Source organism: Pituophis catenifer, unplaced genomic scaffold, assembly GCF_029215685.1.
Source record: "Pituophis catenifer annectens isolate HBS135680 unplaced genomic scaffold, rPitCat1.0.hap2 SCAF_7, whole genome shotgun sequence".
Lineage (NCBI taxonomy): Eukaryota > Metazoa > Chordata > Lepidosauria > Squamata > Colubridae > Pituophis > Pituophis catenifer.
The window spans coordinates 45,844,832-45,872,705 of record NW_027256887.1 but is presented as its reverse complement, the minus strand read 5'-3'; the positions used below and the strand labels follow the sequence as shown (position 1 = coordinate 45,872,705).

The window sequence follows — 27,874 nt, the reverse complement described above, 5'->3', positions numbered from 1 at the left end:
CCCCCGGATCTGAGCGATTTTGTCATACAGGTATTGTCCAAAATCCTCCGCCCTGCCTTCCAAGGGATCCTCCCGCACTCCCGGATGGAGCAGGAAGCGGGTCACCCTAAAGAGGGTGGCCGGACGATTCCCTGATGACGCAATAGAGGCGGAAAAGTAATTAAACTTTGCCGTCTTTATCGCCACTAGGTAGGTCTTAATATGTGACCTTACCAGTGTTCGATCAGATTCAGCGAGACTGGCCCTCCAACTGCTCTCCAGGTGTCTTTTCCGGCGCTTCATTTCCCTCAGCTCCTCGGTGAACCAAGGAGCTGCACGGGATCAGCACCAGGTCAGAGGCTGCAAAGGCACGACTCGGTCCAAGGCCCCACCAGCCGCCCGATCCCAGGCGGCTACCAGGTCCTCGGCCAAGTCATGTGCTAGAACCTCAGGAAATGGCCCAAGCTCCATCTGGAACCTATCAGGATCCATCAGGCGCCTGGGGCGGATCCATCTAATTGGATCCGCCTCCCTGCGGCGGGGGGCAGCGGTTCGAAGATCTAGGCGAAGGAGTGAGTGGTCTGTCCATGACAAGGGTTCCATGTCTATATCCCCAATAACAAGACCACTCAACCACTGGCCAGAGACAAAAATCAGGTCCAGAGTGTGACCTCCCCTGTGAGTAGGGCCATGAACTAACTGGGTCAGGTCCATGGCCATCATGGAAGCCATGAACTCCCGAGTCACCTCAGATGTTTCACCAACGGATTGCAAGTTGAAATCACCCATGACTAAAAGCCTGGGTGTACCTACTGCCACCGTGGCTATCATGTCGAGTAGCTCAGGTAGGGCTGTTGCCACGCGGCAGGGAGCCAGGTACGTAAGCAACAAGCCCATCTGAACCCCATGACCCCACCTCACAAGGAGGGACTCACATCCGGCTATCTGAGGCACAGTGGTCTCCCTCGGACCCAGATCCTCGTTAATAATAACCGCCACCCCCCCGCCCCTCCCCTGGGCCCTCGGCTGATGGAATGCTCTGAAGCCTGGTGGGCACATTTCGACCAGAGGGACGCCGCCCCCCGGGCCCAACCAGGTCTCTGTAATACCCGCCAGGTCCGCTCCTCCCTCTTGAATAAGATCATGAATGAGGGGGGCCTTATTTACCACGGACCTGGTGTTGCACAGCATCAGCCGAAGGCCCAGATCCTGAGTATCTAAGCCACCTTGTGTCCGAGCGGAGCCTTGGGGACCGGGGCAAGCAATTGCTCTCAGATAGCAAGTGCGAGCCCCCGACACATGATATGGTCCCCTGCTCCCGCCATATCTGCCCCTCCCATTTACCGTGCTGATGGAAAATTCCTCCTCCGGATAGTCCTCCAGCCCCTCCCCAATCCCTTGACCTGCACCCTCCAAACCGTCCCCCTGTGCCGGGCTCGGCTCTGACCCTAGTGGGTTCGTCCCCCCAAACCCCTTGGTCTTCCTCCCAGTTCCCCTTAAAAAATCATTATTCCCACCCCTTAAAAATTTCATTAAAAATTTACGTAGAAAACCCCTCAACTCCCTCTTCGCTGCATGCCATCTCTCGGGGTTCCAAGACCCGTCATCAAGATAGGCCCTCAATAACATGGAGGGCCAGGCCTGCGAGAGGGGGGAGTCTCGCAGTGCGAAGAGATCAGCGGATGAATACATCTTAAGGTTCCAAAAGTCTGTCTGGGGAAGATGGAAAGAGGCCAAGGATTCTTAATGATGGTTTAAAAAAAGTCCAGGGGAGAGAGTCCACCATTTCGGCCGGGGGTCAAACCGGACTCCACTGTCCTCCCACGACAGTGGAGAGAGTCTCAGGCAGCTGTCCCAGAGGGCAATGACCAGGTCACCCTCTCACGGTGGCAAGTTAAATCTGATTACCAGTTTGAATTAAGTTTAGGAAATTCAGTTCATTAAAGCTATTTTGCAACAATTAAAAAAATAGAATTACTCATGCTGGTAGGAAGCTTGAACCAAAGATTTCTCCAAATTATTTGTTGGCCATCCCAGCTTCAGATACATTGAAGCAACTTGTCTCAAAATGTATTCCTGAAATGAGAAAAAGTCCCTGCATTAAATATTTTCATGGTCAATACAGATGTTTCATCCAGTCCAAAGCAAGCAAATGTATCATAGACTGCCTCCTCTCCATTTCGAAAGAGTTACTTTAGTCTACATTATCCATAAATTCCTTTCCTGCATGTTAAATTTTATGAATAAAAAGACAAAGGTCACATTTTATAACTGATGTGATTTGAGTGGGATTTTTTTTCCTGGCTATTTTAGTTAGTTTTAGACTACCTTAACTTTCTATTCCCAGTATCACAGCTAGCTTATAGGTCTTAATTTTTTTCCAATTGGTTTTTCACAATTCCTGGTTATTGCCACACTTAAAAATTACTCTTTTCAATTAGTATTATACATGGAGTGCTATATTTTAGATATTGATCAATTTGTACATCAACGCCTCTTAAAAATTATAATCATTTTTAGTGTGTTGATTTTGTATTATCACATTCAGGAAAATCAGAAATTATAGTTTTTGCAGTGCTACCAATGCCTCATAGTGACTACTCTTAACATTGTTCATAATCAATTTGAGGGTTCACATTCCTTAATTATGTGATCTATGGCTTCATCTTTTTCTTTACAAGGTCTGCATGTAATATTGGAATTTGGAATTTTGTTTTTATTACTACTATTACAACTTTCTGCAGAGAAACTAATGTTCATGGTCAGACTGTTAAATCAGTTGAGGATTTAAGTGGGTGTAAAATGCTGCAGAAAGAAAATAGAAAATGAAACAATTTTCTTGCTTCCTTTGACCTACAGAGTTCATAGAAACTGGAGTTCTTTCTGAAATAACTAGCTTTAGAAAGGGCTTAACATTAGATTAAGTTTTCTAATTTCAATATGAAAATACTTGAAAAGCTCCTGGTGCTTAAACATGTTAAATATTTGCTATTGCAGACTATCCTTGACTTGGAAGTACATGTTTCAGTAAAGTCCATTATTAAATATTTATAAGTGACATATTTGGGCCACATATTGTGATGAACTGATGGGCTCCACTGTCTTTATAGGTGTATAGTGGCAAAATCACTACAAAGACTCACCCAATTGATATAATACTGAATAATATGAGCTGCATATCAGGATTAGACAATTTAATGAGGTCTGCCTTTCAGTGTCCTTTTAAATTGTTGGCATTTTTAAATCAATGACAACATGATAATTTTCTACTTTTGACCCTTTACTTTCTATACCGTTATAATATATGCCTTTGTCATCAATAAATCATTCTGCAATTTCCTTATTGTCACACCAACATGTTAAAAGCAAAATATAACATTTTAAAAATATTTTGCATTATATTAATATAGTCTAAGAGTGGAAAATCTTTATTTACAAAGCTGTATAATTGAAAATGAAAAGACATAAGCAGACTTTGGCTCTAGACACTGGATGAAAGTGATTATCTGGACACTTTTGAGTCAGGTTTCAGACCAGGTTATAGTAGTGAGGTGACATTGATCACATGGGTTTTGGATGCAATTTGCATTCACTTTTGATTCCATTGATCATTGTGGATGCGAAGGAAGGCTTAAGGGATTTGAGTAGGGGACTAAGATTTGCAGTGTTGATGGAAGACATCCTCCTCTAGACCTTGCATTACAGAGTGCTTAAGTGCTCTATCCATTTCTATTTAACATTCATATGAAATCACTTGACTTAAGTCTTCTATTGAAATGAGATTAAGTATCATCAGAACATTGATGTTATTTAGTTTACATTCCTGCCCTGAACTGTCCAGATAATGATTTCAAGATTCTTTCCCAAAATTTAGAGACTGTGGGTGAATGGATGCAGGGAGTTGGTAGTATAGTTTTTGGCTTAATTCTAGAAAGACTGAGTGGCTGTGGATTTATAGGTCCCTTGGATCTGGAGATTTCCTAACTTTGACTCTAGAAATTGTAGCATTTACCCAGTTAAAGTTGGTGTGCAAAATCAAAAGGCTCTGCTTATGATCATCATGCTTTAGTTACTACCTATTTGGACTATTGCAATGTATTCTAAATAAAGTTGTCCTTAAGAACATTCAGACATTGCAAATGATAACAGCACATGCAGTTTTGTGTATAGCATAGTGCATTTCTATCTAATGCAATTTATATTCAAATAAATAGTTGTGAATGTCAACTTCTACCACTCATAGCTAACACAGCTAGTTTCAAAGCTCAATAGGAGGACCCAAATTATTTAGAGGGCAAGGAATTGCCTACTCCTAAACTCACTTGGAGATCACCGTGATTGTGTTCTTGTAGGGAGGACAACACTTTAGCGATTGATAAAAAGAAAGAGATGTATATTTTCTTTACTTACATTGAACATATTGTAGTTCTCTGTGCGGTCCAGCAACTTATCTAGAGGATAAAGAGCTCGGCTAGCAGCATGCCAAGGTAGAAATTCCTTTTCCTTTGACAGGTATCTAATAATTTCAAGTGGAATATTCTGGGGCAAATAGCCAGCCCTGTATGAAGATAATTGTTATAATTATTCCTTGGGGGAAAATGCCTAATAATATAGACTTGTCTGTCTGTCTAATCTATCTATCTATCTATCTATCTATCTATCTATCTATCTATCTATCTATCTATCTATCTATCTATCTATCTGAAAAAGTAGAATCATTTTTCATGTTATATAGTAATGTTAATATTATTTTTAACATTTTCTATTTGATAAGTGTCCACTCTCCAGAATAGCTTTGCTCTATTTATGTTATGTGAGAAAAAGAAAATAGTATGTATTTAGTTATTATCTACAATTTCCTAATTATGTGTGAAAACTTGCTTGAAGTTCAATCTTGCTCTATGATTTTCTGTAATAATCATATAGATGCCTTTTTAAAATACCTCATGTTAGGCATTGCTCAAAATAATAAAGTAATACATTTAAAATGCATTAGGTAGCACCAATAAAAATATCAGGAAGGTTCTGATACATCTTCTGTATCAGAAGAAAAATAACTTTTTAAAATTTGTACTATTAAAACAAATACCGAGAAAAATACATTCTTAAAATTATAACATGATGACCAATTTTTCAAGCTGGTCATTTGGAAAATAATGTTTATATTATTAAAAATGATTGTCCTTAATAATAGATTTAAAAGAGTCAATTACAGTTGCATATTCAATTTTAAAGTGACATTTATGTGTTTTGCAGCTGCATTCTCAGCTTGGTTTGCTTACATACACTCAGAAACTGAGCTCACAAATAGTTTCCAGAACATTGATTTTGCCCTACTCAGACAAAGTACCAAGTACTAGTGCAATTGCCCAGGGACAGTCTGAATTTAATTCATTCTGAATTATTTCCTCATAAATCTAACAGCAGAAAATCTGAAAAGCAAAAAACTGGGGAAGAAAGTGGAGCGCAGTCTTTGTCTATGTTACCAAGCACACATTCTGTCCATCTGGCTGAATGGGGGTGTACATTTTCAGTGATACAAGTCTATGGATTTTATGGATTTTAACTGTGGGCCAAATTAATTTAATTGGTTTTTCATATTGTTTTAATTTTTGTATTTTCTGTATTTTATCTGCTGGTTGTTCACCGCCCCGAGTCTTTCGGGAGAAGGGCGGTATACAAAATAATAAATAAATAAATAAATAAATAAATAAATAAATAAATAAATAAATAAAGTGATTCAGAAGTTTCCACATTTGAATTACTATACATATATTTACTTTACATGTTTTTCTATACCTACATTGATAATTATTTAAAACTGAGAATTGCCTTGGTGTTGTGGTCCACCAGCAGTCTGCAGAGCTGGCAGCAGAGTCGGACAGTGAGGAGAAACTGGGGAGGAACATGGGCCAGTCCTGGAGTCTGGGGAAGGCTCGGATGAGGGCTCTGCATCGGAGGCAGAGATGGGGCCAGGGCCATTTGGGAGTTATGTGCGGGCTCCGGAGCCTCCAGAGTTGGACATCAGAGAGGCAGAGGAACAGGGGGAGCCTGTTCCTAGTGTGTGCATGCGCAGACCTGCCAGAAGGCAAAAACAGTTAAAACAAAAGGGACTACTTGGGAGTAAGGCTTGGAGATGATTGGTCCCTCCCATACGACATAAAGGAAGAGCAAAGGCACGTGGGCCTTTGCAGGAAGCAACACTGTGGATGGTGTCAGTTTGTACTTTGAAGCTCCATTTTTGACTCTGTGTTTCTATGTGGCCTTGCCAAGATAATTGCCAATTAGATCTTTGGCAGCTTGTCAAAAAAGATAAAGGTGGGTGTTTACAGCCTTATCTGAAGGACTGTGGCAGACTTCTGTTGGACTATTTATAAACTCTTGTTGATTCAGCACGTGCTGTGAATGAAAGGAATTCACAACTTTAAAATAAAAAAAGGGGGGGTTTTGGGACTAATTGTGTGCTTTTTACTGTATCAGGAAGCCTAGGTCAGAACACATGGAATTTTTGCCTTGTGTGCAAAATGATGGAAAAATATGTTGACTTTCCACAGATTGGAGGTGAGATATCCAAATGTTCATCTCTATGAAATCAGCACAGGTTGAAGTAACAAAGTTTTCAAAGTTTGATTACTTCAGTAAAACAATCCTGTTGTCTTCAAACAGCTGTATTCAGAAAAATTAACTTCCTTCCTTCCTTCCTTCCTTCCTTCCTTCCTTCCTTCCTTCCTTCCTTCCTTCCTTCCTTCCTTCCACCTTGCCCTGCCTTGCCTTATCTCAATCTAGTTGCTTTCTTCCTTCTTCCCTCTTTCCTTCCCAATACAAACACATTTCCTCCAACTTCTGTGTTTTTTTTTTGTTTTTTATTTGCTCTTGCAGTAAAAAGAGAGATGAGTATATAGTTTCTGAGTGTGCATTCTTGAGTCTTCATATGTGATAATGATTTGTTTGTGACAGAGTAAATAACTGTAATATATAGATGGCAGAGATCCAATCTGGGGATAAGATACTACTAAATACAGGGATATTATGTACTTTTCTAAAACTTGGAAGTAGAGAAATATATATTACAATGTTTTTGAGTTAGCCTTACTATGGGCAAAGCTTGAGGCAAAAGACATAGGTTATTTAAGGCCCAATAGATTGTATTGCCTAATAATTTATTTAATAATTTGGATACCTAGGGATTAAAAGTGAAGCAATATTGTTGTATATGTTATTGTCTATTTGTTCTCTACGCTTGATCTTGCAAGTGCTTTAATAAAAAAAGTGACCCTGAAGAGGAGTGGTGGGAGCAACCAATTAAGAATAAAGATGGGTTGTATAAACAAATGTTTAATATAGTAAATAAATGAAATTAAAATATGTTGCTGCTAGCAGTGTCCATTCATATGCTTTTATCCAGCAAGTAAAATCATTAGGAAAACAGATTCTTACCCTACTACCTCCTCCTCATCAGCCCCGAAGATAAATTGTTCTGAAGCAATTAAACTCTTTTTTATAGTATCTTTCTATTTCTCTCTCTTTCTTTCACTGTCATATTTCTACTCCACCAGAATTTAAAAGAAAGGCCCTGCCACTTTCACAGTATAAATAATATAGTTAAAACATTCGTAGTACAATCTAAAAACTTGAAAAACCCATAGCCATAAAGAAGAAACAAAAGCAATAAGCAATGTAAGGAAAAACACAATAATATCATAGGTATAAAAGCATACATAATGCATTTTTCATATGATATACCAGGTCCATTCCACAAATATTTCTAAAGTTTAATTTAATAGAAAATTTATCCACAAAGCTAAAATTCCTGTAATTGACCATATCCTGGAAAGGATTTTTTAACTATGATATCATGATTTTTGCAACTTCTGGGATGACATTTTGATAAACTGGAGCTTTGTCTCCTGTTTTTTAGCATGGAAAAAACATAAGCACATGAAACCCATATAACCTTTTGTTTTTTATTTTTAATCAGAATAGGATTAAATGCCAGGAACAATAGACATGCGTGAAGAGGTAAGTTACTTTAAGTGGCTTACAAGTAAAAAGAAGACTATAAAAATATGTGTGAAATATATTAAAAGGGAGAGCATCCTCAAACAAACAACCACCCCTGGACTATGTACCACTATTGAATCCCCATGTTAGTTCTAGAAGATGAGTGGAGGCCAACCTCACCTCCAGGGGCAAGATGTTCCATAGGTGGGGGCAATAGTAGAAAGGTGAAAGAAACCCCAACTGAATATATTGATCTGCCTTCAGAGAATTCATTTTCCCCCAACTCTAGCCTCCCAGCTCCCTTAACTAAGGATCCCTCCATCTGTTCTTGCACATGATTCAGTTATTGTTCTTAGTGCTATCAGAACCTCTGAACCACTTATCCCACTCCCATTTATCTACTCCACCTTAACTGGCCTCTCTCACTAACTGGTAAAGTGGTGCTCAACCCACTTATTCTCTCTTTCCAACTCTCACTCAGGAACACACATCACCTCCTCACACAACCCAATATCCACTCTGAAGGCTTATCCCCCACTGGATCTCAACCAGTGACAGATTAAGTTTGCCAAAATTAATAAAAATTGGAGCAGGCTCCTTTTTATATTAATTTATGATCAGAATTTAAAAATCACCCTGCTCTTTTCATTTCCTCATAAGAATGGAAATAAAACTTAGGATATTGAATTGTTATGAAGTTATAAACCACTCAAACTGTCATATATATCAGCTTGTGGATTTTCACATTATACACTCTTCTGACCATAAGCACCTAAACTCGGAGTACTATGCTCCTAGGTCTTTGCCACTACAAGGTGAGTAAGATCTTCTTGCCTAGCCACAAACTAAACATTATGCACATATTCCTAAATAATGCCAAACTGGGATACTGCTTTCAAGATCAAAACCCAGGAAGGCAGATAACAAATAATACATTATTTATAATTATCAAAACACTGAAAGAAATTCAGAACAAATGTTAGGTATTGAATTACCTGTAATAGAGAATAAAGAACTAAGAAGAAAGACTAATTTAAAGCACTAATACAATTAAAATGATGGGATAGGAAAGTTGGAAAAGCTAACTAAAGGAGAGACAAGGGAAAAAAAGGGCATGTGATTATTAAAAATAAATAAATCAGTTTACTGTTCATAAAAGAAAATGCTGCCCTGTACTTAAACACAGAAAAAAGATCTTGGATGACAATGAAATATGACTGCAGTGACTTCAAACAAGTATATCCTCCACAATCTTGCCATCTATCCAAAATGCTATGATGGAAAACAGCTAAGGTAAGGATCATTCTGATTTAAGGATAGCTCCTATCAATCATCCCATATACAGCTAAGATGAGTGAAACTGAAAAATACTATTTAAATCCCTACTTGGCAGGCAGAGCAATACCCTACCCTTTCCAATGAGCTAAGTTCCAAAATACATTTTGAACTGAAGCCTGAACAAGCATTATTTATTTATTTAAATTTATTGGCTGCCCTACTCCAGTGGACTCCTACTTTGTCTTAAAAATCTCAACCAATAAAGCGATTCCATTTTTCCCCCCAGAAAAACTGATTAGTCAGTGAGGTGGCATTCATTTTTCATCAGTGAAAGAAACAAATGAACAGCAATAGAAAATAAGAAAAATTCTGAGAAAACCATACACATATATGTATGAAGATATCAATATCCATTTATTGTGGTATAATTTATACTAACAGTGACTCTCTTAGTTAGAGATCTTTCCATCATTTGCTATTTGATCCTTGTATCTGGAGATCCTAGGAACCTAGGACCTAGACTAAGTCTTGGTGGCCCATAGCCATGGTTTCTGGCCACAAAAGGTATTTAAAGGGTGTCCATGGTAAAGAAAAGGTTGAGAACCACTGCTGTATACAAACCATCCTTCCTGGGGAAAGTTTAATTCACCTGCTTGTAGGGGAATGCATAAAGCATCTCATCTAAAAACTCCGTCTTATATTCAGCAAAATACAAACTGCCAAAAAGGGAACTGAAATATTGATGCAATTTAATCTTCATGTACTAATATGCAAATTAATATTGTATACTTATGAAAAGTTACATTAACAGTATTAAACTAAAAATGTATTAAATTGACAAATCTGCCATATAAAAATCAACAGTTACCAAGTACACCATTTCCAATAATTGCAGAATAATTGAGTTCTACGTCTGCTGATTGCATTAGAATTCACTGAGAAACAATTTGTTCACATTTAATGGAAATAGCTATGAAATAACTGCTTACTAAATTAAGGCTATGTAGAATTTTAAAATATCCCCTAGGGTATACTTTTATTAATATAACATACATTTAGGAGAACATTAAATTGCAGATTAAGAAGATAATGCATACTTTGTGATGTAGAAAAAGTATATGAATTTTAAAATAAATATGCTGTGCTTCAATACAAAAATAAAATAAAACTTCACATATCTTATCCTAGACAATATATGTTCAAGTTGCATTGTAATGACAGTGAACTTTTTTTTTAAGTAGAAATTTGTACTAAAAAGCAATATTAATTTCTGTTTTGATTAACTTTACCAGTATTCAAAGATCTGGAGGTCAAAGGAGTAAAAAAGTCACAGCACAAATAATGCTTTGTTCTCTTTTATTATTTTTAAGTATTTCATGCAATACATTTCTGGATAGCATACTAAGCAGTATGCAAATTAAATGAAGTAAAATAATAACAGATTAATATTTACTAAAAGATGTAAATCAGGGGTCATGAGAAACAGAATATAATCATGAGATGTCAAATCCTGTCATGAATCACATCCTCCCAGAATGTATCTAAATTAGAGTTTGGTTGCCCAAACCAAGTGCCAGTATAGAAGGCATCTTTTTTCTGAGTAATGATCAATGAATATCTACAGAATATAGTAATTACATTCTTCAATGAAGTTTGACAAAATAAACTAGGTGCTTCATTAAAAAAATATAATTGATGTTTGTATATCTCTTAAGGATGGAGTGAAAAAAGTAATCAAATACTTTTTCCCTTTCTCCTAAAGGTATGAGTTACCATAAAACTGGCAGGAAATTCCATACAGATAAAAACACACATTTATATAAAGCGTCAGATTCAAGGAAGAATCAACAACTATTGGACATGAAAACTGACACTCATGAGAAGCAAAAAGCACTGAAATGCATTATTACTTTCAAGTCAGACAGCCAGTTTGGTGTAGTGATTAAGGAATCAAGGCTAAAAGCCAAGAGACTATGAGTTCCAGTCCTGCTTTACCATGAAAGCTGGCTGGGTGACTTTGGGCCCAGTTTGTTTTTCTCAGCCCAATCCACCTGACAGTGTTGTTGTGGGGAAAATAAAAAGAGGATGGAGTGTTATGTACATTTGCCACCTTGACTTATTTATAAAATAATAAAGGCGGGATAAAAATCTAATAAGTAAATAAATCCTGCTTGCAGGCTTGCTTGAAAGAACTGGCTGGTTGCTATGGGCAGGAAAATATTTAATTCAGCAAGACCCTTCTCCTGCTAAGGTGAGTTCCCTTTATTGTCAAAAATATGATAGTAGAGATCAAAGAAAGCTGAGCAATAATAGTGCCATTTACAGTATATGAGCCCTCCCTTTCTTATAATCCTACTGCTTCTCCTAATGTTTGTTGCTTCCTTTTTGTTGATCATGCTATTTCCATTCCTTTTTTTCCCTTATGTTGTTTTCTCTTCAGTTAGGAAGTTTCAGGTTCTTATTTACAGGTTACTGAAAACTTTGATCACTAACATTATGACATCTATTTTCATAAATTTAGTATTAGTAATTGTTACATTGCAATTATTGTCATGCAAAACCTGCCACTTCTAAAATTGGTTTAGGTTCTTATTTACTGGTTAATACAAACTTCAGTCACTAACATTACGATAGCTATTTTCATAAATTGTTAGCAGTTGTTATTTTGCAATTATTGTTATGCAAAACCTGCCACATCTAAAATTGGTTTCATATCCGCATGTACATTCATACCATTCCGGACAGGGAGAAAATAAATGCATCTTTTACTGTCAAATAAGACATTTTATCTGTAAGAGAGCATTAAAAATACTGAAGCTCAGAGTTTTATTACTAAAAATGACATGTTGCTCAAGAAGCACTTTGAAAGGTAAATAATTCATTAGTGAAATGGGAACAGATTATTAATCTCAAAAGTACTTAAACTGACCTTAAAGAAAATTAATCAAGCATCTGCATTCAGAAATACTCTCAGGTTTTTACTAGTCAGAAATAGAGAATGCAGTGCTGAGAATCTTTTTTGTACTCAGTCATGAAAAGACAGAAACTTGAAGAAAAGGGATGAAAATTGGAAGAGTTTCAAAGTATCTTCAACTTCAAACTGCACAACCACACTATGAAGGAAAATATATGAGGGCTGTAGGAATATGCATTAAACTGGATTATCTCCCGAAAAACATACCTGGCTAAATTGAATGCATCATCGATCAAACCTGCACGATTACTGACAGAGATTACCTATAAGGGTAGAGGAGAAAAATTGAAGACCTTAGGATGATAAGAAACTGGAAGTGTTTCATGTATTCAGACAAGAAAGTGAAATGAGCTTACTTTATGGTTTCTCATTAGTTGGTCAATTATCAATCTCCAGTTTCTAATGTCATAGTTAACCCTAAAGTAGCCAGCTTGATTGATGTTTCCAAGCAGCCAAGTACCTCCATTAAGATATGCAATTCTGTGGTGTTCTGTAAACAAAGTAGAGTGGTAAGAGAAATCAAGTTATTTTTCAGAATGTTTTATATTTTAAAATAACTGATCATAAGAAGGAAAAAAACTACAAGATATTCCATAGGAAATAAGATATCCACTCTTTATAGGAGTAGTTGGTGTCACTATACTTTCCTATCTAAAAAAGAATCTGTCAAATATACGGTAGCTATAAATGTCCTCAATTTACAGAGCAAATAAATAAGACAAGATATATTGCTATAAAATGCAATTATCATATGTAACCTTGATTTAAAAAAACTGAAATCTGCTGTTATCTGCTTCATTTTTCTCTTAAGGATAATACCAATATGGTTCTTAGGCAGATTAATCTCTAAACTAGCATACCTGGATTTAGGACCAAATCTTAACATTCAGCCAAGATGTGATAAAGACTTTATAAGATAATTTGAATGAGTGAATATTATTTTACTAATGCATCCCCTAGTGGTGACATGCAGCATTATCACACCATGGTGCTAGCCAGTTCTCAGAATTTTCCACAGAGGACGTAAAAATGAAGTATTTTCATTGCACAGAGCATGCGCAAATAATATTTATCACCCAAAAGTAGAACAGCCAAAGCTCATCTCATGATGATTTTATTACATTAAAAGGAATAAAGGCAAAGCCATCAATGCTTGTTCAACTGTAGAAATCACAGTTTAAGCTGAAATATAACAACAGGCCTAGATTATAAACAAGATGAAGTTATATTTATGATTTTTTATTAAGATTATATTTGCACAGTATACAGTTGCAAGAAAAAGTATGTGAACCCCTTGGGATTACGTGGAGTTTTGCATGAATTGGTCATAAAATGTGCTCTGAACTTCATCTAAGTCACAACAATAGAAAAACACAGTCTGCTTAAAATAATACTACACAAACATTAGATGTTGCCATGGTTTAATTGAACATAACATGTAAACACTCACAGTGCAGGGAGGAAAAAGTATGTGAGCCCGTAGTCTAATGACTTCTCCAAGAGCTAATTGGAGCCAGGAGTGAGCCAACCTTGACTCCAATCAGTGTGATGATATTGGATGTGTTGCTGACAGCTGTCCTGCCCTTTAAAAACACACACCTGTTTTGGGTTTACTGATTTCAAGAAGCACTGTCTGATGTGAACCATGCCTCGCAGAAAAGAGCTCTCAGAAGACCTACGATCAAGAATTGTTGACTTGCATGAAGTTGGAAAGGGTTACAAAAGTATCTCCAAAAGCCTTGATGTTCATGTGTCCACGGTAAGACAGACTGTCTACAAATGGAGAAAGTTTAGCACTGTTGCTACTCTCCTTAGGCGTGGTCGTCCTGTAAAAATGACTGCAAGAGCAAAGCGCAGAATGCTTCATGAGGTAAAGAAGAATCCTAGAGTGTCAGCTAAAGACCTACAGAAATCTCTGGCACATGCTAACATTTTTGTTGACACATCTACAATAAGGAAAACATTAAACAAGAATGGAGTACATGGGAGGACACCACGGAGGAAGCCATTGCTGTCCAAAAAAAATATTGCAGCACGTTTGAAGTTTGCAAAAGAGCACCTGGATGTTCCACAGCACTACTGGCAAAATATACTGTGGACAGATGAAACCAAAATTGAGTTGTTTGGGAAGCACACACAACACTATGTGTGGAGAAAAAAAGGTACAGCACACCAACATCAAAACCTCATCCCCACTGTAAAACATGATGGAGGGAGCATCATGGTTTGGGCCTGCTTTGCTGCCTCAGGGCCTGGACGGATTATTGTCATTGATGGGAAAATGAATTCCAGAATTTATCAAGACATTTTGCAGGAAAACGTACAACCATCTGTCCACCAACTGAAGCTCCACAGAGGATGGGTGATGCAACAGGACAATGACCCAAAGCATACAAGTAATTCAACAAAAAAATGGCTTCAACAGCACAGAATACGCCTTCTGGAGTCCTGACCTCAACTTGATTGAAATGCTGTGGCATGACCTTAAGAGAGCGATTCACACCAGACATCCCAAGAATATTGCTACACTGAAACAGTTTTGTGAAAAGGAGTGGTCCAAAATTACTCCAGATCATTGTGCAGGTCTGATCTGCAACTACAGGAAACGTTTGGTTGAGGTTATTGCTGCCAAAGGAGGGTCAACCACTTATTAAGTCCAAAGATTCACATACTTTTTCCTCCCTGCACTGTGAATGTTTACATGTTATGTTCAATTAAACCATGGCAACATCTAATGTTTGTGTAGTATTATTTTAAGCAGACTGTGTTTTTCTATTGTTGTGACTTAGATGAAGTTCAGAGCACATTTTATGACCAATTCATGCAAAACTCCACGTAATCCCAAGGGGTTCACATACTTTTTCTTGCAACTGTATATCACAAGTACTCCATATGAAAATATCATGAAATAAATACTCCTCTGAGCATTCACTGCATGGTTTCCAGAAGTTTTGAAAGTAAGAAGGAATTTTACAGGAGGATTTTGAACACATCCCTCGATTCAGCTGTCTTATAGCAATATACAATAATTTTCTCCCATTTATTAATTTTAATGATTAACAAAGAGTGGTGAACTATTTCTCATTTTTAACATAATAGTCCAAAAGAATCTAGCAGAGTCTCAATGGGCAAAAATACCGTATTTTTCGTACTAAAAAGTGGGTGGAAATGTCTGTGCATTTTATAGAGCAAATATTGCAGCGGGGCGAGGGGGGTTGGTGTACCGTTCACTCCCACCAGGGAACGCTGGAGCCTTCGCTGCCGGGCAGTTGGTTGGCAGTTAGATCGGCCTCCCGGAATACCGCTGATCAGCTGTGGCGGGGATCACTGCCACCGCTGCCATTCGCACTCGCTGCCATTTGCCACTGCTGCCATCCAGCAGCTGCGAACAGCAGCAATCCCCACCACTAGAACAGCTGATTGGCGGTATTCTGGGAGGCCGATCTAACTGCCAACCAACTGCCCAGCAGTGAAGGCTCCAATGTTCCCTGGCGGCAGCAGCAGCAGCAGCTCAGCTCAGTTGACTGGTGGTGGGCACAATGGAGCGAAGCCCTGACGAGCCACATGCTGCGGCTGTGATAATGTGCTGAAGTTGACCAGGCTGTTTGCTGCAAGGACACTAGCCAGATTAATACCGGATGGATGCTGGGAGGCAGAGGCAGATTTTTTTTTTCCCCCTCCTCTAAAGCTAATGTGCAACTTATGGTCCGGTGCGTCTTTTTTTGTAATATTTTAAAATCAGTAAGACTATTATAACTACATGGCTCTGTTAGTGGCCTGTAGATAAAGCAGATAAACAGTTCCCCACCCCAGGATATGCTATAAAGAGGTTGGTAATAAAAGTCCTAAATTGTTTTATGAATATTATTGCTCTGCTGTTCAGCAGTTAACTATTTCTTTGCTTACAGAATAGTGCTTCTTCTGAAGTCAATGTGCTTGTCTTAAGCTGCTATTATGTTTGCAGTTGTAACTAAAATCCCCATGGAATAGGTCCTTAGGAAAAGAAATAACTGGCAATCTCTCAAAGCTAGCAAAATGTTGATCTTACGGAATGGGACAACTTACCACAGCCAACTCGCTGCAGCAAACTCACTACGGCCAACTCGCCACGGCCAACTCACCACAGGCACCTTGGCACAGTACAACTCACCATGGCCAACTCACCAACTCATTGTGGGACAATTTAACAGTTCTATTTAATTATTTAAAATAAAGATTTTTTGCCATTCGTATTTCATTCTGTCCCTCCTTTTGCATCCTTTCTTTAATGATTCTATTCCACCATTTCTTTGATATTAGTGTAACTCTTGTCTTGCAGTGAGTTGGCTGTGGCGAATTGGCCATGGCAAGTTGGCCAAGGCAAATTGTCATAGACTCCCATCTTAGGCCTTTTCCCTCAGATTTCCCTGAAACCATAGTCCTTTCCCCATTTTGCTGATTCTGATTTACCCAGGATTCTCATCAACTTGAGTGATCTTCAAATCATCCAGGACCTGAATATCTTCAGTAATCTGAAACCGCTTGAATCCCACTTTGCTCATTAACCATCTTCTCTCACTCCGTTTTTCAGCCCAACAAAACTTCTTGCCAGTTCCTTAATGAATTACAATTTACTGCAACCTGTTTCCATGGGAGACACACTCTCTCTCCCCTCCCCCACGTTTCTAGGAGATCACAAAGCAGGATGACAGCCATTTTTTTTATCCTTAATTTTGTCACATCTTTACAAGAATGTCATTAAGAGATAGGATTACCATGGTGATATAAATAATCTTCCTATTACAGTATAAATAAATTATTACATAATTCCATATGCATGAACTGTTAAAAGTAAACTATTGATTCTTAGTTATTTTGAGGAAAACAAATGCTTCTGACATTTTATAGAGCTTTTTTATTTCAGTCGATTGTTGATTGGCAACTCCATTATAAGTACCCTGGTAGCTAAGGGGGGGGAATCACATGATCATGATAATCTTACAAATTCAACTCCCCTTCAGTTGTTAGCAAAGTGGTATGGTTGCTAAGCAAAATATCACATGACTATGATTTATAATTTTACTTTCTGCCTTGTTGAAAGGCAGTTATAAAGCACAAAAAATTATCATGTGACCACAGGATGCTGTGATGGTCATAAATAAACTTTGGTTGCAAGCAGCTGAATGATCATGTGACTGCAGAACTCTTGACAATCATAAAAGCAAGGATTGGTCATAAAGCTTTTTTAAAAAATGCCATCATAATTTTTAATGGTTGCTAAACAAGGAGTCAGTAAGCTAAGACTACACTACCTTATAATATTTGTTTTGTTACTTTAGTAAGAGTTTTAATCAAAATGCTGTAATTTATAATACTTAAAAAGCAAGAAACAATTCTAGTCATTTTGACCTCTAGAGTTCAGTATAGCAGAAATTAAATCATTTGTTAAATCATTCTAAACATAACATTATTTCAAACTCTTTAAGTAAGCTTGAAGGGTTATAAAATATGCATTAATAGGAGTAAAACTTCTCTGGGTTCTATTTCATCCCCACTAGATAGTCCAGACCAGGACTCCACAGGAAGGCTAAAAGTATTTTAATTGAAATCGGCTATAATAACAGAATCTTGAAAGTCTGGTTCTGCTGTATCCCTTCCTCCTTATACTCCTTATACATCCAGTGACTCAGGATGGTATCTGTTTGAGACATTTCCAAATGTTACCTCATTTCTTTAGACTTAAAAAAATGTTTCAGCCCTGTTTGCATAGGCAATGACTCTTCCATATTTTCACCAAGGTATACTGAATATTCTACTAACACTGTGTGCACTTTGAAAATGATTCAGAAGAATTGTTTGAACATTCTACAGACATTTTTTATTTTTTTCCACCGAAAATATTTTAGTTTGTTTTTCATTTGATTTGTACAGCTTATGTTGTACAGTATGCTATATTAAAGGTGGAAAAATTCTGAACTGATCGTGATGTGATATTTTTACATCTCACAAACCTGGCATTTTAACAGGGGAGTGTGTAGATTTTTCTATATCCACTGTATGTCTGTTTGCAATGTTCTGCATTCATGTGACTGGAATTTATGATTATTTTTTGTTGTTGGAAACTGGCATTTACTTTTGGTTTACAGTAAAAATGCCCATTGGGTAAAAATGTGTTGCTTAATGACCACACATTTACTTAACAACTGTGGCATTGACCACTGCAAAAAAGGTTGTAAAACCGGTTGTGGTCACGTGGTGGATCACCACGCGATCCACTTAATGACCACCATGACTTACAACTGTAATTGTGGGCTCAATTATGGTTATAAGTTGAGGACAGCTTGTTTTTTACAGTTAAGGGCATGTTTTACTTTGAGTTATGCCTACAAAGGATTTTTTTTTTCATGTTACATTAGTTCAAATAGATAGATAGATAATTTTATTTCTATACAGCCCCTCTCCCAAAGGACTCGGAGCGGTGCACAGCCAAGTAAAAACACAATACAAACATCATAATTAAATTTAAAAATTATTAAAATTCTTACATTTGTGGCTGAAATTCGTTAAGAACCCAAAAATTTTAAAACTCCAAATTTAAAACTCCATTACAAAGATAGCCCTGCCTGTCGGAAGAGCAGGGTCTTGAGGGCACAGTGAAAAACTCGGAGGTCAGAGATTGTGCGTATTTCCGGGGGCAGTTCGTTCCAAAGAGCATGGGCTCCCACAGAGAAGGCTCTCCCCCTGGGTGTCGCCAGCCGACACAATTTGGCCGACGGCACCCTGAGGAATCCCTCTCTGTGGGAGCGAACTGGTCGGTGGGAGGCTATCGGTGGCAGAAGGCGGTCTCGTAGATACCCAGGTCCTGAGCCATGGAGCACTTTAAAGGTGGTAACCAACACCTTGAATCGCACCCGGAAGACCACTGGGAGCCAGTGCAGCTCGCGCAGGAGAGGTGTTACATGAACGCAACGGGTTGCACCCATGATCACCCACACGGCTGCATTCTGGACCAGTTGGAGCCTCCGAGTGCTCTTCAGGGGGAGCCCCATGTAGAGAGCATTACAGTAGTCCAGCCGAGAGGTAACAAGGGCATGAGTAACTGTTCATAAGGTGTCCCGGTCCAGAAAGGGATGCAACTGGTGAATCAGGCGAACCTGATAGAAGGCCCCCCTGGCCACGGCCTTCATATGCTCTTCTAAAGACAGCCGTGCATCCAGGAGGATGCCCAGATTGCGAGCCCTCTCTGTGGGGGCTAAAGATTCACCCCCTAAAGACAGCGATGGCGTCAGCTGACTATACTGGGACGCCGGAAGCCACAGCCACTCGGTCTTGGAAGGGTTGAGTCTGAGCCTATTTCTCCCCATCCAGACCTGTATGGCCTCCAGGCAGCGGGACTGGAGTGGGTAGCTATTGTAAAGAATGTTTGATAAAATGTTTTCTGTGAGGGTCTATATTATTACTAACGTTTGACTTCTATGCTTTTAGATGTCTACAGTCCCTTTCATCATGCAATTTCTATCATATTTTAGTGATGTTGCTACATCATAGCAATCATATGCAATTTCACTATAAAATATCTTAGATATTTTTTAAATACTATGAACTAGCTGCCGTTAATGTTTTTTTTCCCTAAATTATTTATTCTGTATAGACAATCCTTGAATGTATTATTCAGCTTTTTTAAAAAAATCTATATATCATACCATTGCAAATATTACATTTTATTTAGCTAATGTAGACACATTGTGAACTTATATTATGAACAGAGGCAGCTGTTCAGGGTGGCTGTGTGAGCAATTGTCCCTCCTTCCTACTGCTGGTCAAATAATGTTCAGACATCCTGTAGAGTTCTTAATGAGCTCTATTTTTCTCCCTAGCCTCTAGTGCTACAGTTTGTGATACTATTAAAAAATCTGTTCCTTCTTTGCTTGCTATTGTAATGCTGAATAAGGTTAGGCGGGTTGTTTTCTAACTGACCCAGAATTACTTACGTAGAAGTACATAAGGATAGCAAATAAAGTTTCCATTTTCTTATTATTTATGCAATGTAGGAATCTATTATAACAAAGTCATAACCAAAAGCCAACATGGGTTTGTCAAAAACATATCAAACAAATCTTATTGCATTATTTGACAAGGTGACAAAAGGCATTTGACAAAGTAGACCACAATCTACTACTTGATAAAAGATAGAAAAATGTGGGTTAGACAACATCACCATCAAATGGATTCGTAACTGGCTGACCAATCACACTCAGCGTGTAGTCCTCAATGGAACTGCATCTACATGGAGGGAAGTATGCAGTGGGATATCTGTTTTAGGCCAGTACTCTTCAACATCTTCATCAATGATTTGGATGAGGGGATAGATAGGGAACTCATTAAATTTGCAGATGACACCAAACTGTCAGGAATAGCCAACACACTATTCTATTCTATTCTATTCTATTCTATTCTATTCTATTCTATTCTATTCTATTCTATTCTATTCTATTCTATTCTATTCTATTCTATTCTATTCTATTCTATTCTATTCTATATCCCTGCCACTATTACAGATCACATACTGTCTATGCAGAGGAAAGGGAGGAGTACTGGCAACTGAGACAAGTTGCTTCTAACTAATTGAAAAGTCTTTCACTCCAGCAGGCCACGCTCAGAGCCAACAGATAACTAATGAGAGAAGTGCATTTTCAGAGTGCAGCATCTGATCCACTTTATTTTATAAGAGAAAAAAATTGTATTGTAGGAGCTCAGATATAGGGCTTGCTATCAGCAAAGCTTGGTATCTTAGTATCTTTTGAAACTCAAAAAGAATGTGTTTCCCTCTGCCTCGCTTCCTTCCCTCTTCCCATTATTTCACTGGTCCTGCAATTTTATTTGTTCAAAACTAATAGGAGGCAGACTAAGTGATCACATAAACAAAACATTTAGAATTATTAGCAAAAAAAGAAGATTTGAAGAAAAGGAGGAATCTTTTCAAGCAGCTATCAAAAGATTCTCCAGATATATTCTTTCTCATTTTCTCTTTAAAAAAAAAGATTGTGCCTGAATTTTTTTTTATCTTATCTCTTCTTGATCCTTTCTTAGTGTTTTGTTTTCACTATCCAGCAATCATCTTCTCCATTGTTATGGATTGGGGTTGCTTTGAAATTATTGATTCTAGTGTTATTTTTTAAATAAGATGACTGATAGTTATCAGCATTTTCTAAAATTAGTCTTCTTTTATTCTGAAGTCTTCTTTCTTAGTAGTTAAGTAATCCTAGTATAGTCCATATGGAGAAAGACAGCGCAATCTCACCTACCATAATTACATGTGTAATTCAGTTTCTTCTATGCAAGCTCCTCTGAGACTTAATCCATTTCTCCTTTTGTGCTTCTTATACACAGAGATTACCAACACAAGACACCATTAGCCTAGGTAACAATTCTTATTGATCCACTCATTCATCCACTTAGCAAGGATGTTTACTATTTACCTACTACTGAAGGGTTTTTCTTCCTTGCAAAACATGGGGTCAAATCAGTGGTGGGTTGCCCCCGGTTCGCACTGGTTCTATAGAACCAGTAGTAAAACCGGCAGGAGGCTCCACCCACTGACCCCGACGTCATCAGAATACTTCTGCGCATGCGCAGAAGAGCGTGTGCACACGCTCGCTTCGCTCGTGCACATGCATGTGGCCCCGTTGCAAACCAGTAGTAAAGGTAAGTAGAACCCACCCCTGGGTCAAATGTTTAATAAAAATCTCTTCTTTATATTTTTCATCTTAGAAAAATTATGCTAATAATGAAAGAATTGGCTCTAAATGTAATATTTAAATAACATACTTGTCTTTTACCTTTGCTCCTTTTTATCTCTGTAAGCATGAACTTGCAACTTCCAGACCAAATGCTGCTCTCCTGTGCAAAAGTTTATGATTACGCTGAGCGGACCATATGTCAATGGGGTTTGTTCTCTGCAATAATATGGTTGTTGGAAAGATTCTGACTAACAAATGATATGCAATTCAGAACAGAGAGAAAAGATTGGATGAATCCCTAATTGCATCTATTTAGCAAATAGGAACAATGAATTATGAAAGTTAAGTTTGATACTAAACTTATCAAAGTCTCTCAGCACAAAATATTCCCTCCTTCTTCCTCCAAACTCTTCCATGTTCACAACCATTTCTACTTATTTTGAGCAGATTGTTTCCTTTTATTGCTGCTTCTTAGAATCACATATATTATTTTCAAAATGCTCCAAAGGAAAGGCATTTTGGGAGTCCCCATAACTTTCTGCTCTTAAAAATTGTGAATCTCATTTGGACATTTAACATCAAGCAGTGTAACCTTATATACATAAGAGATTGGAGTTATGAAGGCCACCAACATCATATCATCACTCTTGTCACAGTCATTATTATAATGGACAGAAGAATTTTTAAAAGAAAAAAGAGGGGAAAATAGGGAAAAAATCAATAATATTCTGTACTTTATATCTCTACTCTGAACTCACTTTTAATAATCAGTCTAATAAATTTTAATTTGCAACTGTAGTTTAAATCAGAAAAAAGAACCAAATGATAAATGTCAATATTATTTCTCACTTTAAATCTGCTTCACTTTGATGCATCAAAGTTTTCCTTTTCAAAAGCAGTCAAAAATTAGAACACCTTATAGGTAGTAAAAATCCTGACCTATAATTATCTAGAAGGGAATTCATAATATTACATTTAAAAGAACATAAGAATATGCATGCTTTAAAGGACTTAAGATGTTATCTGGTTTAAATCCACAAAACTATTCCCAACAAATGATCATCTAGCCCACTGGAAAAAGTTTAACAACAGACAGTCCATCCTTTTTCTGGGGAAACTGTCCCACTGTTTAAATTCTGATAGTCAGCCTGAATTTCACGGTTTTTAACCAGATCTTGCTCTGCTCTCAATTTCAACAAAAAATACTGTAGGTTCTTCCCTTCTTGTATGTTACAATGCAAAGTATTGGTAGACTGCTATTAGATCAGTGCAATGCTTCAGATTTGCTCTGAAAAAAAATTCTATGGAACACATGGGAACATGAAAACAGCATCTGTTTGGGGTTCAATAATGCAACTATATCCCACTGCAGTCATGAGATCCTGGAAACATATCCAGTTGCTTTAATGATCGGTACAGTATTACATTCATGTTTTAGTTTCTTTTCTGAAGTAAGTTTTTCAAACTGAATCTAAAGTACTGCAAAGCCTTGTTTTCTTTTCTTTTTTTGCAAGCTAACATTACTAACTTATCAGCTTCAGTATTTCACTTAACAACTATGTCAAGAAAGGTCGTAAAATGGGGCAAAACTCACTTAACAAATGTCTCATTTAACCACAGACATTAGGGCTCAATTGTGGTCATAAATCGAGGACTACCTGTACCAATAAAACTCTCACTGTCCCAATCTTAATTGGGTGAAACAATGCACCATCAGGCAACAATTTTTGAACCAAGGTACCTCAAATAGGCCAATTTACAGAATGCATCCAAAATCTAGGATCCATGACTCCTGAGGGAATGAAATTTGGGAAAGTTTGTAACAGTAACAGAGTTGGAAGGGACCTTGGAGGTCATCTAGTCCAACCCCCTGCTCACGCAGGAGACCTGTACTAGGGATTCGAACCGCTAAACTGCTGAACTTTTTGATCGACAAGTTCAGTGTCTTAGCCACTTGAGCCACCTAGTCAGTTGTGGCTGCTTCAGGCTGATGCAGTCATGTGATGCTATTTTTGAAAGTTCCATGACAGTTTCCCTGTCATTCTTGCAATCCTTCATTCCCTCCCCCACCCAGCAGCAAGGAATTGACTCATCATGTGGTTCTTAAAGAAGGAAGAATTCCTAGGTGTAAGAAAGAAGGCTTAGGTATTCTTATGGCTTTATGTGAACCATCTCTGCACATGTCTGTATTCCATCTTTGCTCCAAGATACATTCATGAGTGCTCCATTCTCCTATATTCCTTCACAATAAGCCTGTGAGGCAGGTTGGACTGAAAGTCACCAAGTGAGCTGCCATGGCTGCAGAGAGAGTAAAAACTGGATCTGTCCGGTGTCAGTCACTATAGCTACTATATCTTAGTCCTTCCCCATCCTGCTTTATTTTTTCAACTGCTTCCTAAACTGAAACTGACTATAGTTCCTTTACTCATGATGTAAAGGATGCATTCCCCCACACTCCAAATATATAACCTGCTTTTAAAAAAAGACAGCTTTGCTGCTATTCTTATTACCATATCCAGGACATTTTTTGCCTACCCTATGGAGTTTTAAGGGGCGTGGTGTTTTAAGGGGTTTTAAGGGGTGCGGTGGCTCAGGGGCTAAGACTTTGAGCTTGTTGATCGAAAGGTCAGCAGTTCAACAGTTCGAATCCCTAGTGCTGTGTAACGGGATGAGCTCCTGTTACTTGTCCCATCTTCTACCAACCTAGCAGTTCGAAAGCACGTAAAAACTGCAAGTAGAAAAAATAGGGACCTGTTTCCATGCGCCTTTGGCATTTAGTCATGCCGGCCACATGACCACCAAGATGTCTTCGGACAGCGCTGGCTCTTTGGCTTTGAAACGGAGATGAGCACCGCCTCCTAGAGTCGGGAACGACTAGCACATATGTGCAAGGGAAACCTTTACCTTTAGCTTTATAGAGTTTTACATGTTATGAGTAAAAGTCTATAGAGATTCTCAGTCATTCAGGTCATGGTTGTCCCAAAAGTGCTTTTTCAGGAGCACTTGTCATGCAAGAATCCTTCCAGTCATAGCTAAAGAAGCTTCTTGGGTGAGAAGTGAAACATCTTCAAAGAAAAAACAAGAAAGTCCAGTTGCCTCCTGAAAAAGCACCTTTGGGACATGTTATGAGTACAATAAGATTAAGATGAAGTATATAAGCTGTGGTGGCACAATGATTAGAATGCAGCATTTCAGACTAATTTTGCTGATTGTTGGCTACCAGCAATTTGGCAGTTTGAGTCTCACCGGCTCAAGGTTGACTCAGCTTTCCATCCTTCTGAGGTTGGTAAAATGAGGACAGATTGTTGGGGGTGATATGCTGACTCTGTAAACCACTTAGAGAGGGCTATAAAGCACTATGAAACAGTAAATAAGTCTAAGTGCTATTGCTATAAGAGAGTATTAGCATTATGACCTCATGAGGTTGAAATCTGGCAAATCTGTGGCCACTTTAGCACTGCTATGCTGCCACCTGGAAGTTCATTTAATCAGTCTTGCCTAACCCTCCACAGGCCAGGTAGACCAGTCCCACCACTAACTGCCAAAGATCAGGTAGACTAGTCCCATCCTATACCTCTGGAGTCTGGGTAGAATGATCCTGCCGACCACATTATGTTGAAAGAATTAGGAGATGGTTTGAAAATAATTTCAGAGTCCCATCATTCCTATGACAGCTTTCAATAATTCTTTTCTCCCCTTTTGAAAGTGGTGGTTGGCATCATCAGTTCCAAATCACAAATCAATGGCTGTGTGTTGTTATGCATATTGAATAATGAATCATGGGAATGAGTTAAAGTAAATAATATTCTAAGAGAAGGATGTCTGTTTGAACAATAGATAGTTGACATAAGGTTGAAGCCAAGAGGCTGAGTTACATCCAAATGAATCAAACAATATTGAGATCAACAATATACAGAGGGCAGATTGATGCACTGTGTTAGGATATGGTGTAAATCTAACAAGTTGTCCAGGCAATATATGTGTTCTATAACTTTAAATGTATTCTGTAACTCTAAGATGTAATGCTGAGTAATTGTACTGCTGAGTCATTGTAATGACTAATGACTGCTGAGTGAATGCTGACTGCAATTATCATAATTGTACTGTTGAGTCATTGCACTGCTGACTTCACTTATCTTAAGTGGATAATTACTAGTGTAAACTGTATATAAGGAAGCCGAGCTATAGTTATTGTTGGACCTGCTCTCATCATTGCTTGACTTGCTGCTTGGAACTGTTACTGTTGTGTGTGAAGACGTGGATGTGAAGACGTGGATGGATATGCTACCATCGTGATTTGTTACCAGCGTTGAATTGCTGTTTGTCTGGTAAGAAGGTATCTGTAACTTCGGACTGATTTGAATGGCTAAAGACTTGGATTGATAAAAAGATTATGCAATTGTTTTTCACTACAAAGTAAAAGCTTTGTTAAACCAGTTTGTATGTATTGTATTCATTGCTCTCAGTACCGTTTCTCTGTGCACTTACTCTGCTGGTTGGTAACACAACAATATCCTTAACACACTGGATGATGATGATGATTTTGGAAACATCACAAGGTGCATCATATTCTCTTCAACATTTGTTGTGGACCAAAACATACGAAAGAATGATGTTGAGATGCCATGATGTATATATATGGAAATATGGCAGTGATTCAATTTTCATTACATTTACATGCAACCCAAACTGGCAATAAATACAATGACATCTTTTTTTGAATTAGCAGCCAAATGATTGGTCAGATTTAATTCTGAGTACTCAACTTGAAGAGAAAGTTGTTCATATACCGGTAGTACCTCAGTGGAACACAAGGTCTCTTTGGTAGGAAGATTGTTTATGTGCAAATTATGCCAGTGGGGTCTTCCTCATTTGCACTGTCTACTGTGATGAAGCATAGAAGCCGAGATGTCAAGTTTATGATACATTTCTGCAAGCTGAAATGCCAGACCCAATGAAGATACAAAACTCTATAAACTGGTATCAAAGCACATGATCCATGGTCTATATTTCAGCAGAAACTCAGAATGTTGGAAAAATGATACATGCAATAAGAGGTACCCAAAGCCATTTAGTGAGTGTACAATGTGTGGTGATGATTCATATCCAATCTACAAGAAATGGTCTTCAGAAATAGGAGTATTTGAAAGACATTAAGCAGGACAAGAATAAAAACTTTAATTTCTCAATGGGTAGTATTGAAGGTTGTTGTCTTCTCAATGTGAAAAAAAATATGCTCATTTGTCAAATCCATCAAATATGTCAAGTATACCATGAAGGAAAGCATCAGGCAATTTTTGCGTTTGAACAGAGAAGATGAAAGATCACACATTCCTTGACAGGCAGATATATTGGGCGCTGTGAAGCTGTTATATAGATACTTGGATTTCAAATTCATGAGAGGGAATCAGCTGCTATTTGTCTTCAAGTGCACCTTCCTCAACAGCATCAAGTATTCTAACCAAGTAATGCTGCTATGCAACAAATAACGATATAGCAAAAACTACTTTGACAGAATTCCTGAATCCTTGCATGCATGAGCCATTTGAAAAAACACTGTACTATGTGGATAGTCCAAGATTCTACACTTGACAAATAAGAGTTGGAAAAGAAGGAAGATTGGAAAAAGAGTGGAGGAGTTCTGTAGAATTTTTAAAGCCAGGGTTTTTGGTCGAGAGTATATCATTTCTCCACAAAGTGACAATTTCTATTATTTGAGACTGCTTCTTCATCACATAAAGTGGCCAGTATCTTTTGAATCTCTGAAGATGCATAATGGACATAGTCTTCCATCTTCCAAAGACATCCAATTAAAATACATAAATACATAATTAGTTAAGATTCTAGTTATTTTTCTTGACCATGGAATTCAAGATGCCAGTCTACAGCATTCCAGTTCTGTTAGTAGGAGTACCAGGAATAT

At 37.9% G+C, this 27,874-nt stretch overlaps 1 protein-coding gene across 1 annotated transcript in view; it reads right to left on the bottom strand.

Moving 5' to 3' along the window:
* Positions 1–27,874, bottom strand: part of TRHDE (thyrotropin releasing hormone degrading enzyme) — a 297,113-nt gene that overhangs the window by 21,262 nt on the left and 247,977 nt on the right. Inside the window, exons 11-14 of the mRNA XM_070947338.1 lie at positions 12,589–12,722; positions 12,440–12,495; positions 4,390–4,537; positions 1,958–2,055 (exon numbers count right to left, since the gene is read on the bottom strand). Of these exons, the coding sequence (XP_070803439.1) occupies positions 1,958–2,055; positions 4,390–4,537; positions 12,440–12,495; positions 12,589–12,722 (436 nt within the window). The remainder of the gene's footprint in view (positions 1–1,957; positions 2,056–4,389; positions 4,538–12,439; positions 12,496–12,588; positions 12,723–27,874) is intronic.